The 12,830-nt window shown below is 41.7% G+C and overlaps 1 protein-coding gene across 5 annotated transcripts in view; it reads right to left on the bottom strand.

Moving 5' to 3' along the window:
- The window catches only part of GMDS (GDP-mannose 4,6-dehydratase), a 507,671-nt gene that overhangs the window by 412,768 nt on the left and 82,073 nt on the right, over positions 1-12,830 (bottom strand). For 4 of the 5 annotated variants that reach the window (XM_075828476.1, XM_075828474.1, XM_075828475.1 and 1 more), the window contains exon 3: positions 9,648-9,692. The exons of the other annotated variant lie outside the window; for it this stretch is intronic. In XM_075828476.1, the coding sequence (XP_075684591.1) occupies positions 9,648-9,692 (45 nt within the window). The remainder of the gene's footprint in view (positions 1-9,647; positions 9,693-12,830) is intronic. 5 annotated transcript variants of the gene reach the window in all.

The following is a 12,830-nucleotide window of genomic DNA, read 5'->3' on the forward strand; positions in this document are numbered from 1 at the left end:
CTTTCCTGAAATTGCATTGTCTTGCGCATGGCGCAGTGTGGTTTTATGACCTGATCAGACAGGTCAACGCCACCCATGTACTTATTGTACTCCTGTACGCAAAATGGTTTGGGGACTTGGGTGGTGGATGCACGTACAGGGACAGGGCTGCCTCTGCTGTCGTGAATGCTGGTCAGTATAAGGACGTCCCTTTTATCCTTATATTTCAGGAGCAGCAGATCGTCGCTGCAGACAGCTCTGCTCTCTCCTAATTTCAGTGTCTGACCCAGCAAAGTTTTGGGAAGGCCCTTCTGATATTTGCGGATTGTTTTGCACGCCAATGTGGATCTGGACGAAAGAACTTTTAACAATGGGACACGGTTGTAAAAGTTGTCCAGATATAGATGATATCCTTTGCCGAGCAAAGGATGAACAAGCTCTCATACGATCATTCCACTAATACCTAGGAAGGGGGGGGGGGGGCATTCTGAGGAATCTATATGGGAGTCTTCCCGTCAAACTCTAAAAGAGTGAGTGTAACCGGTGGCACTTTCACATAACTTATAAAGTTTAATACTGTACCGGGCTCTTATTGGGTAGATACTGCCTGAAGTGCAGTCTACCCTTGAAGCTCACTAATGATACATCTACTGCAATGTTTTGTTGGAGGGTATAAAATTGGGAAAAACATTGAGTAGGGGGCAATTAATGGTCTAATTTTATAGAGCCTATCAAAACTTGGGTCCTGTGGGGGTGGGCAGTGACTGTTGTCGTTGTAGTGCAGGATCTTCAGCATAGCTTCAAATCATGTCCTGCTCATAATTGTGCATTACAGAGGGGGTATTATACAAAATATCAGGGGACCAAGTGTCTCGAATACTTGGCTTTTTGACGAGACCAAAGCTTAAAAATAGGCCCCAAAACTTCACTAATTCCACTGCGTTTGTGGGGGTCCAATTTTGGCTTCTCGAGTAAAACGAGTCCGGGTTCTGGGATATAAACTCACCTGTATTTATGTTGGTCTGCTGGAACATTAAATTTAAAAGGGTGTCAGAAAAGAAAAAAAAAAAAGTTTAAAATAATCTATGGGTCTGAACCCTGTACTATCAACTTGAATGCCTGAGGTGGCTGTAAATTCAGGCACTTGGGGGGTATAATTGTCCGCAGCTACCCATGTCAGCTGTGGCAGAGCAGGACCTACGGCACTTCTGCGCTGACGGAGGGGAGCAGACTCCGAGTCGCTAGATACGGACGAAGATGACAGCACGAACTGCGCTTCACCTTCGCTGTCCATATCAGAGCAGAGCATTTCATTTCCTCAGCTGTGAAAGCCCTCCAGGCCAGATTGGGGGATTTTACAAATACGAACTTAAACCAAAAATAACTACGCTAATTTTAAGGTCTTATTTTTTTCTAACAAAAAAACAACAACTTGCTACTCCCAAGTGAGCAACAAGAACGAACCAGCGACCAGTGACCCTGCTGTATTTGATAAGTGAGGATACCCTACCTACCAGGGAAATTCTAAATGAGAGGTGTCATCGCTACCTAACAGGGAACTCGGGCAGTGGGCAATCTAATTTTATAGATGTCTAATTCTCTTTTCTTCACTACGACCGACTGACAAGCTCTCACACACAACAGAGCTTGCCAGAGCCGGCGATGCCTGTGAATCCTGCTTCCTCTGCTGTGATTGGCCAGTCAGTTCTGACTGACCAATCACAGCACTTGAGGACACGGGACCAGTCCGATTGGTCCCGTGCTAGTGAGAGTCTTGCCCAGCAACTGTCAGTAAGGCTGGGTTCACACGACCATGTTACGTCCGTAATGGACGGAACGTATTTCAGCCGGAAGTCCCGGACCGAACACACTGCAGGGAGCCGGGCTCTTAGCATCACAGTTATGTACGACGCTAGGAGTCCTTGCCTCTCCGTGGAACTACTGTCCCGTTCTGAAAACATGATTACAGTACGGGACAGTTGTCCTGCAGCGAGACAGGGACTCTTAGCGTCATAGAAAACTATGATGCTAGGAGCCCGGCTACCTGCACTGTGTTCGGTCCGGGACTTCCGGCCGAAATACGTACCGTCCATTACGGACGTAACATGGTCGTGTGAACCCAGCCTAACAGTTGCGATCAGGAGGCTGTCACCGTGTCACTTAACACGGTTACAGTTTAAAGCCAGGGCGTGACTGTACGCCCGATTGCGGTAAAGCACTTGCAACCTGGACGTACAGTCACGCCTATTTGCGAGAAGGGTTTAAAGTGGATGTCACTAGTTTACTAATTCCCCATCTCCTAACTAATCTAATAGGTGCTATGATGCTGATAACTCCAGTGTGATTTGTTTTAAAAAATGTTTATTATTTGCAAAGTTATGAGCATTTTTCTAAATATGCTAATTTGGCTATAATTGCCAAATAGGAGGTGACTTTCTTTTCACTCTGTAATGTTTTCTGTATGACGCCGTCCAATCAGCATAGAGCTTCTCCCCCCCAGGAACACAGCGTGATCATCTAGTATACAGCTTCCATTCCCAACTATGTATTAAACTGGTGATATCTCCTGTTGTGTCACAGATAGAACTGGGATCCTGGTGTCATATGAAAGATTAGAATCTCCTCTTCCATATGCCACCATACCGCTGTTCTAGGTAGTCCACAGCCCGAGATATGGCTATATGAAGTGATCCCCCTTCCCTCCAGTCTCCGTCTCTCACATTGTGTGAAGCAGCTTCATGCTGATAGGACAGCGTCAAAGGCTGTGAGGTAGCTCTACCTTAGGAGAATCCGCTGTGGTTACCTCTCAGTTGTCTAATAAAGGCTTATTTACATATTCAGAAAAAAGCTCATAACTTTTAAAATAATAAATGTTTTGGGACACAATTTTCACTAGCATTATCAGTGTGACAGCGCCTATTAGATTAGCTAGGAGATCGGGCAATACTAAACTAGTGACATAGCCTCTTTAAAAGAAAAAAAATCAAGATACCCTGAAAAGCGTGCAGTATTTAGCCCTAATTTCTGAAAGGGATTTTAAAAGATACCTTTCATATTATTATTATTAATAATAATAATAATAATAATAAATAAATCTGACCACAGATATAAAAAAAACAAAAAAAACACTGAAACTGATACAAGTAAACCCGAATATGTTACATTTCTTCTTGTCGTGGTACTCAAAGCTATCCTAGCTAAACAGTGGTTTCTGATGTAAAGATCTTCAAAAATAAATCCACAAAAATTCAATAATGCAACAAACATTTTCTCAAATACTATAGTGTTTAAAATTTCGAAGGTAGAAATATGGGTTAAGGAAGCCAAAATGTACCTCCAAGCAAAAAATCTATTAATGCTGCAGAGCGTTCCCTCCTATTATACAGTATAGCAATAAATCAGCATGTCACTTCCACTGAAGGTACTGTGGCAACCCCTTCTATTTAGGGAAATATACAAATCTGGACTGGATACCAATCTGAATTAATTTTAAATTGGGGGAACATCAATTTCCATTCTAACAATTCAGTAAAATCTCTAGATTGAGAAATCCATTTCAATAGTGACTGCGTCTAGAACATGCTACGATTATACTGTACAACGCCGCGAGGATTCAGAAGGGATGAATGTTCACTAATTGATAACGTAAATGGACAGGGACAATGATAAACCAAACAAACCATGAATAAAACCACAAACTATACAAGACAAAATGTAAATTTGTCTATGTAAAGACAAATTTTACTTTTCTCTCTAACATATATTTTATTGGATATGAAATATTACCCGTATTTTGACACTATAGTACCCAATTTTAGTAAGAACACCTAATTTATCTTTACAGAACAGATTAGTGTCCCCCCCTCCCCTCAATCCAGATGGGAATATTTAATTGTCCAGGAGACAAATCCATCAGCTTGCACAACTTATCTCTGTTTCAACCTCAAATGAACAGTCATTGTTGCCAAAAGTAGTGATTTTGTACTTTCCCAGCCACTAAGACTCCTAATATCTGATCCTAAACAGAAGCTAGAATACTGTGGACAACAGAGCTGTCTGACTTGTATAACCCTTTATTTGCTGGAGAAATCCAAGGTTACAGTTCAGTCACTCTTATTTATTGGTTTTAGAATTCAAAAGTGAAATTCTGCCATAACACGCAATGTCGCAGTTGAAATGTATAAATAAAAAAAAAAAAGTTAAAAGGGAACCTGTCAGTAGGTTTGGAGCCACTAAACCACCAGCATGCCATTATGCAATGGAGGTGAGACCGGGAGCGGCAACGGGCGCATGCGCATATGAAGCCGTGGACAATACACTGCGCATGCAAACACATCCACCAATACCAATGGACTCCTTACCCGGACTCCTTTTGGTAAGTTGTCATTGACTTTACTTATTCCCTAAATGTCTGTTTTTGTTAGTTTATAACTAACTGTTGAAAGAAAAATAAATAAATAAATGAAAGAAAGGAAACATCTAGATGTTCCCAGGCCACCAACAAATCAGTAATTGGTAACTGCTTAAATGGAGTGGTCCCAAAGACTACTCCTTCTTAAAATGAAGATGACACAGTGACCCGCTGATGACCGCCGGTCTGGTTGACTCACCCACAGCAGTAAAAGGTGAAGTCTTGTCAAGGTCTCATCTAGACATGCAGTCACTGCAGGGGAAATATGGCATTTAGTAGGGGCCAGTCAAGTGAATAGCCTTCCATGTAATATTTGGACACGTGCCAGGTCCACTAGATCTGCAGCTGCGCTTACTTAGCAGCTATCCATTCTGGGGTCTGAAGCAGGGGGCCCCCTCTGTGACATCCTTCTGCCCTAAAGAGGCATATGGGCAGGGGTTGTCATCCTTAGATGACCCCTTTAAATGTTCTTTATAGGTACTTTGGTATGTTTATGGCAAATTGAAAATGCTCACGGTCCTGAGACAAGGATGCTTTAAACAAGCATAAGAGTCCCATGAAGGGTTGTGCCAGCAGTGTGCAGAGGGGGGCATCCTATAGATTGAAGGAAAGCAGGATGTTGGTAGTAGTGTACAGAACCGCTAAGCCTTGGTTTAAGGGCTGTATTAAAAAAAATTATTCTATCTGCTAAGGCCCCATGCACACGATCGTGCCTGCAATCTCGGCCCGCGATTGCGGGCACGGCCGGCCGCCGGCTGACAGCCGCATTTTCGGGCCGTGCTCCCATACAAAGTATGGGAGCACGGCCCGCAAAATGCAAAAGAACGGACATGTTCCATAATTCCCGGAACATTTCCACGGCACAGACACCCTTCCGTAGTGCTACGGAAAGGTGTCCGGGTTCATTGAAAGTGAATGGGTCCGCTTTTGCGGACCGCAATTGCGGTCCGCAAAAACAGAGGTTTTTTACGGTCATGTGAATGGGGCCTAACTCTTAAAAATGTAAGTCACTCCAATTCACTAGAAACCTGAAACCCAGCAAATTGATTCTACCATCTCTAGTATTAAATGGTTGTAAATCCTTACACATATATTGGTTAACCAACATAATATGTATACTGCTATGATTTAAAAAAAAATTTAGTTTTTTTTTTAAAAGTGAGGACCCTGAATGCATATCTTGGGCACTATGTAAACGCAGATTGAGAAGGAAAGAATTTGCTCACTTTGTAATTTAATTGCAAAATATTTAGGAGGAGTAGTTCACACGCCATTTTTTAGGTGTATGAACCTAATGAAAAAAAAATTCCAAAATGGAGCACCACAGGTTTTTCTGCCTCCACTCAAAAAAAAGAAAAGCATGGCAAAAGCTGCCCAGGGGAAAAAAAACTAAAAACGCCCCTGCATCCCATTGCATCCTTAGGCCCTGTCCACATTGAGTTTTTTTTGCAGGCAGAAAATTCTGCCTGGAGAAATCAGCCCCCGATTTTTTTGAAGTGATTTTGCACCACAGACATTTTGACCCGTTTTTTAAATCTATTTCTTCAACAGGCAAAGGAAAAAACTGAGAGCGGATTGTGACATAAAAACGTGTCAAAAAAACGCGTCGGCCGTTCGTGGCATCTTTTCCTTCTCCCACTTTTTTCAATGGAGTTTTTGAAGCGGAAAACGCCTCAAGGATAGGGCATATCGCTACTTTTTCCCGCCAGCGTTTTTTTCTGCTCGCGGGAAAAATATCGCCTCCATCTCCCATTGGAAACAATAGGAGCCAATTTCAGCCGTTTTTTGCCACGGTTTTAGCCAAACTCTGTGTGAACAGGGCCTTATAATTTTAAAATGGTGCAGCTGAAAGTGGCTACAGAATAAGGGTATGTTAACACGCAGTGACAAAATACGTCTGAAATTACAGAGCTGTTTTCGCCTGAAAACAGCTCCTGATTTTCAGACATTTAACTCCTCGCATTTTTCACGGCGTATTTTACGGACGTTTCTCGAGCTGTTTTTCAATGGAGTCAATGAAAAACGGCTCCAAAAACGTCCCAAGAAGTGACATGCACTTCTTTTTCGCGGGCATCTTTTTATGCGCTGTCCTTTGACAGCAATGCGTAAAATTACACCTCGTGGGAACAGAACATCGTAAAACCCATTGAAAGCAATGGGCAGATGTTTCTAGGCATAATGGAGCAGTTTTTTCAGGCGTAATTCGGGGTGTAAAACGCCCGAATTACGTCTGAAAACAGTGCGTGTGAACATACCCTGAGGCCGGATTCACACGAGCGTGTGCGTTTTGCACGCGCAAAAGGCACTTAACAGCTCCGTGTGTCATTCCCGTATGATGCGCGACTGCATGATTTTCGCGCAGCCGCCATTATTATGACACTCTGTATGTTTGTAAAAAGAAAAACACCTGGTGCTTTTCTGTTTTCATTCATACTTTTTACTGCTCCTGCGCGAATCACGCGCGTCCCACGGAAGTGCTTCCGTGTGGTGCGCGTGATTTCACGCACCCATTGACTTCAATGGGTGCGTGATGCGCGGAAAACGCACAAATATAGGACAATGTCGTGAGTTTTACGCAGCGGACTCACGCTGCGCAAAAATCACTGACTGTCTGCACAGCCCCACAGACTAATATAGGTCCGTGCGAGGCGCGTGAAAATCACGCACGTTGCACGGACGTATTTTACGTTCGTCTAAATAAGCCCTAAGTGTGCGAGGATGGAGAAGTTAGACCTGCTACAGGCTGGTCTGAGTTGCGATAAGAAAAAGCCTGCTTCCATGGAACGTAACATCTTAAAGAAGCTCTGTCACAAGTTTAATACTTCTCTATTTCCTGCCTAATCTAATCAACGCTTTGATGTAGATAAGTACTGTGTTTTTAAAAAACGTTTATTATTGACAAAGTTCTGATAATTTTTAGATTTCTGCTAATTTTTTCTAAATGCCCAAGCGTTTAACCAAGTGGGCGTTTTAAAGAAAAGTGTACGACGCTGACCAATCAGCGTCATACACTCTTCATCCATGCCCAGCTTTATTCACAGCACAGCGTGATCTCGCGAGATCACACTGTGACGTGACTTCTTTCCGCAGGTCCTTCACCAGAGCGACGGGAGAATGACCAGATATCACCTCCAGCCATGCCAGGACTGCTGCTGAGGAGGATAACCATCCTGGAACAGCTGGAGGCGATGTCTGGTCATTATCCCATCGCTCCGGTGAAGAACCTGCGGTAGGAAGTCATGTCACAGTGTGATCTTGCGAGATCACGTTGTACTGTGAATAAAGCTGGCCATGAATTAAGAGGGGTGTATGACGCTGATTGGTCAGCTCATTCGTCGGCTGATCGCTGCCCTGTTTACCCGGGCCAATAATTGTGAACGAGCATCCATAAGAATGCTTGTTCGGTCGATTATTGACCCGAGTAAATGGGTCTTAACTCTAGTGAGCTGATATTCCATCTCCTCTTGAGGAGATGGACAAAGCGTTAAAAATCCAAGGATCAGGTTACAAACAGATGCTGCTGCAGCTTCTGGTAAGTGATACATCTCACCCCAGTGCTGAGTTCACAGCTACACTGCTCATTACTGCTGTATCCTCTATACTAGGCTGTACCCACTAGCTCTGAGAAAACAGAATTAGGGCTTATAACGGAATTGCTTCAGAAAATTTCTGCAGCAATTCCGCAGAAACTAGCAGGATTTGTGCTGTGGAAAAAACTTATTATTTCCTATGTCTTTTACTGCATAAAATGGTGCGGATTTTACTGAGTTTTACTCAATGTTGGGAGATGGGGACATCTCCTCTGAAAAAGCAGCATTCCAGTTCACTTTCCCCAGCAAAAATGTACATGCTGCGATATATACGAAAAATATGCAACGCAGGTTAATTTTACGCAGCGTGTATGAGATTTGTTAAATCTCACCCACTTGGATGCTACGGTATTCTGCTGCGTATTTTCCGTCCTCAATTCCGGACAGAAAACACACAGCAATTCCGCTATGTGTGAACAAGCCCTTAGAGATAGAGCCTGCAAAAGGTTAGGTAAACTTCAGAGCACTAATACTATTGCAGGTCATTATATGACTTGTATTCCACATTTTTTTTAGCTGTTCCCACTGCTGCAGGCTCTCTCTAATTCTCAGTCGACTCTAAGCTAGTGGGCAGTGCCTATCTGCGATCATGTCTTCACTACACATAGAGAAGAGAATCCTACTCTAATATGAATGAATACACATACGTGTGAGAGAGTGTATATATATATATATATATATATATATATATACACACACACATATATATATATATATATATATATATATATATATATATATATACATATATACACACACACACACACTTATCTGGAGAGAGGGAGGGAGACTTAACTTCTGAGGCTGCGATGCCGGAATAAAGTAAATATACAGTGTTTCAAGGGGACCGCTTCTTACCCACGACTAGTTAAAGTTTAGAAGCTCTTAAATACGTGTTAGGGCAGAAGCGGTGTTGTATACCTACAGCATCTGTCCGAATCAGGAAAACAAAATTGAAGAATATGAATGACATCCCCTTATGTAAATAAATTTACCCACAGAATTTAGAGTCATGACATGGGCTGATCACATATAGTGGCCTGTGTCATCACAGTTTGTGCAGGACTACATAGTCCTCAGTCCTACCTGTATTTCTTAACGCATGGGAAAAAACAGGCCATCCGTGGACTTTCCAAGTTTTCAATTCCCTTTTGGGCACAATAATGGCTCAAAAGGACAAGATCATTTTAAACAAGCTACGACTCGAATATATTGACAGCATTTGAATCACAATAAAACAGTATTTCAAATAATTTATATATGACTAAATTCTGTATTAAAAAGTTTTATTGGTTAGAGCAACTTACAAACTAAAAAGTGACTTCATAGGGAACATGTTCGTTATGTGCTGCATTACATCATAAATTATTCTGTAATTTTTTTTACAACTCTGGCCTGTGCAGGTTGCCGCTTATCTGACCTTGCGGGAAATGTACGCAGCGGTTATACCCTAAGGAGACAAGGGAATCCACGAGCGGACCCTCTCTGATAAATAGTACAATAAGCTGGCGTGATTACAGGCCATGTTGCACATTCTTTTTGGAAGTTTAGATTTGTTATCTGGACTTGGAATGGAAAACACAGTGAAAGGACAGCAAGAGAGGAAGCTCTGTAGGCTGCTGCGCACAAGTGATTTCATCAGCCTGTCCTAACTCTTAGTCACTTACTTCGTAGCCCTTTTCCAGTAGAAATTCAGCCAAATAGGAACCATCCTAAAAGAGAGAGGGGAAAAAAAAAAAAAAAAAAGTGAGAAACGTGCACAGCCACTGTATGGGAGCTGATATTATGGAATCCAGAAATAATACTGCAGAAAGGTGCACACAGTAGGCCAACCAAAATGTTTAGCCAAATGCGGAGCTTCAGACATTCAGAAGCAATATTCTCCAGGTCAAAATAAACCTGATCAAGCTAAAATATAACAAAATGAAGGTGAGAGCAATAGCGTGATGATTAGTTCAATAACATAAGATTTTAGATAAAAGTTAAACATTGGACGAGTACATTACAAAAAAAATAAAAAATAGAAAAGAGCAAACATTTTAACCTTACACACAGAACATTCGTTAATTCACTTTTAGGCTGGATTCACGTGGGACAGAAATGCCACAGATCTTAGTAGCAGCCACGTGAATGACATTTGAACACATCTCATCCACGTGATCAGGGGAAACTCATACTGTCTGCCTCGAGAACTCAGCACATTCCACTTGTAGTGAAGCAGTAATGTAAATATCCGAGAATAAAGCATGGGAATACAATAAAGTTAAAACTAATAGAATAATTACGGTACATTTATAGATAAAAAGTAAAAATAAAACAAACGTACTACATGACGCAAAACAGGTGGCGAGGGGCAGACAGCCCTTATTGCATAGGGGTCCAAACCGATTTCAATCTGGCCCTGAACCAATAGGATATATGATCTCTAAATGAACTCTGTACAACAATAAAAAGTTAAACTAATTGCCTGAATTAAAGGAGTAAAGAAGTAGAGAGTGTGTGTGTGTGTGTGTGTGTGTGTGTGTGTGTGTGTGTGTGTGTGTGTGTGTGTGTGTGTGTGTAAAGCCTCAGGCCATGTTCCTACGATCACTAATTTGTGAAGATTCAGGTGTGGAATTTGCGAACATTCCACCAGCAATGTGTGTGAATAGGGTAGTCAAACGCTCAGGGAAATATCCACGAGAAATAATACTGAATGGACGGAGGTATTTAAAATGTATTTCTGCGGATTCTACACTGAAAAGCCACAGATTAGCTCCATTGAATTACGATAGGGCTAATCCGCGTGTGATTCGCTAGCCAAACCCAGACAGAAATCAGCTCTTTAGCCATGGATTTCTGCTGCAGATTTTCTGACTGAAAAATAAAATAAAACAGGGCGAGTTTGCCTATGACAAATCCATGCTGTGTGAACATGGACCTACATGCAAAAATGAAACAACTCCGTAATGTATATTAGGAGGTTACATTAATTGTACTATATACACATACCTGCTAAAGGTTATATTTTCACATTCGAGATTATGACACATTTGACAGCATTTTTTGTAATTAGCTGGACATGTAACACTGAGAAATTACAAAAAAAAATAAAATATTTTTTTATTTATGCTGTAATAGTTTATCCTGGGAAATACAAATATTAAACTGTAGACTAAAGTGCTAAAGCTATAGGGTAAAAGGGGAGAGGAAGCGATTTGTGGATTTAATACACTGATGTGAAACAGACCATGACCAGGATTGAACCCTGTCAATAAGGTCTTGTTCTTCTCACCCAAGCGATTTCTCAGACTTTCCAACCACACTGGAACATTCTGAACTAGCAGTGGCACTCACTTCCTCACTACTTCCTTTCCAGGTCTATCGAGTGATAGGCCCGGGATTTGCAATGAGATGGAAACAGGCAGCAAGTGCTACTGGTGTCTGGCCGACGCACAGCACAGCTGATTTACTGTCTGGCAATGCTACACACACCACAAGACTGATGTGGAACTTCTCCGGCACCCATAGGCCGCAATTTTGTACTGGGTGTCAGTTTTCAAAAAGGGCACAGCAATGCAGCCATTGTCGATGCCTATAATCGAACCATTGACTCCAGGCTCTTGCCTGTGCCAAGAGCCAGTAATGAAATCAGGGAAGGAGGAACATTCCAGTAGTGCTAGATGTGATAAAATACACAGGTTTGTTTGTCCAGAGCTAAAGTTCTCTTTTCCGCAAAGGCTATCAACTTTGATGATGTTTGACCATATATATTAGGCCAAGGTGGGTGTACATGTACTCTCTAATTTAAGGTAAACACTTTCAACTTGCTGACCTAGGGACTTTCAACTTTTCTCCAGATGTGGTTTAAGAGGAGGAAAAAAATAATAACAAGCATTTGAAAGTCTAGCGTTGAGTGGATTTATTTTTTTCCTTCCAGTGCTTAATACACAAAACGGTCACTTCTCGTGTGTTTGTGCAATCTTCATTCAACCAGCCATCGCTCCACATTACAGAATGCCTTACTGATACCAAGTTTTTCAAGATTACGTAGTTACCAAAAAATGTCTAGACTATTTACCATGTTTCATTTCTTCAAAAATGGCAGAAATTTTGATAACACCCCTACAAACTTTGAATGTTCTCCATTTTCACAATACAATAGGGGGATATCACTGCACTTATGTCATTTTCTGCATTTCCTCCCTGCAACAATTTTGGCACTTTTGCCATTTTTTAACCACTTCTTGCCCACTCAATGTGAATTAATGTGTTAATGACCCTGTGCCAGAAGACCGTTAATATACATGCTCTCTTTGATGGAACTGTGCGCTCCTCTACTGTGAAAGGGAACTGAAATAACCAGTTCCCTGTCACATATTGAGCTCTGTGTTACCAAATGCAAAAGCCGTCCGAGTTGTATCTTCTTTGCACGTCTCGGTATAAAGATCAATGGTAACAGTGATCTAATGAACTGTTACCATTAGATCACTTTGATCAGCGATCTATAAATGGAGACAGCAGAGAAGTAGATTATGTGTTCCCTGCTAAACTGTGCCTTCATAGTTAAAATGAAATATAGTAAAATGTAGAAAAACATCATCGAACCCACACAAGCCAATTTTAGACATTCTGCTTAACACCAATGCATTTTGCATAGGTGTCAGGCATTAATACATTCCTGCCACGCAGAATGTATTTTGCCCCACACATACAATAGTAACGCCTAGCCACCAATTTTTGACTGTTCTACCCCGGCCCTATCTGCTTTTGCATCTTTAATACAAAAAAGTTAAAAGGGTAGACCCACCTTAGACATGTAAGGGATATTCACAGGATAAGGCATAAGTGTTGGCTTTGGGATCCGCACC

The sequence above is a fragment of the Rhinoderma darwinii genome, chromosome 5 (genome assembly GCF_050947455.1).
Source record: "Rhinoderma darwinii isolate aRhiDar2 chromosome 5, aRhiDar2.hap1, whole genome shotgun sequence".
In the NCBI taxonomy this organism is placed as follows: Eukaryota; Metazoa; Chordata; class Amphibia; order Anura; family Rhinodermatidae; genus Rhinoderma; species Rhinoderma darwinii.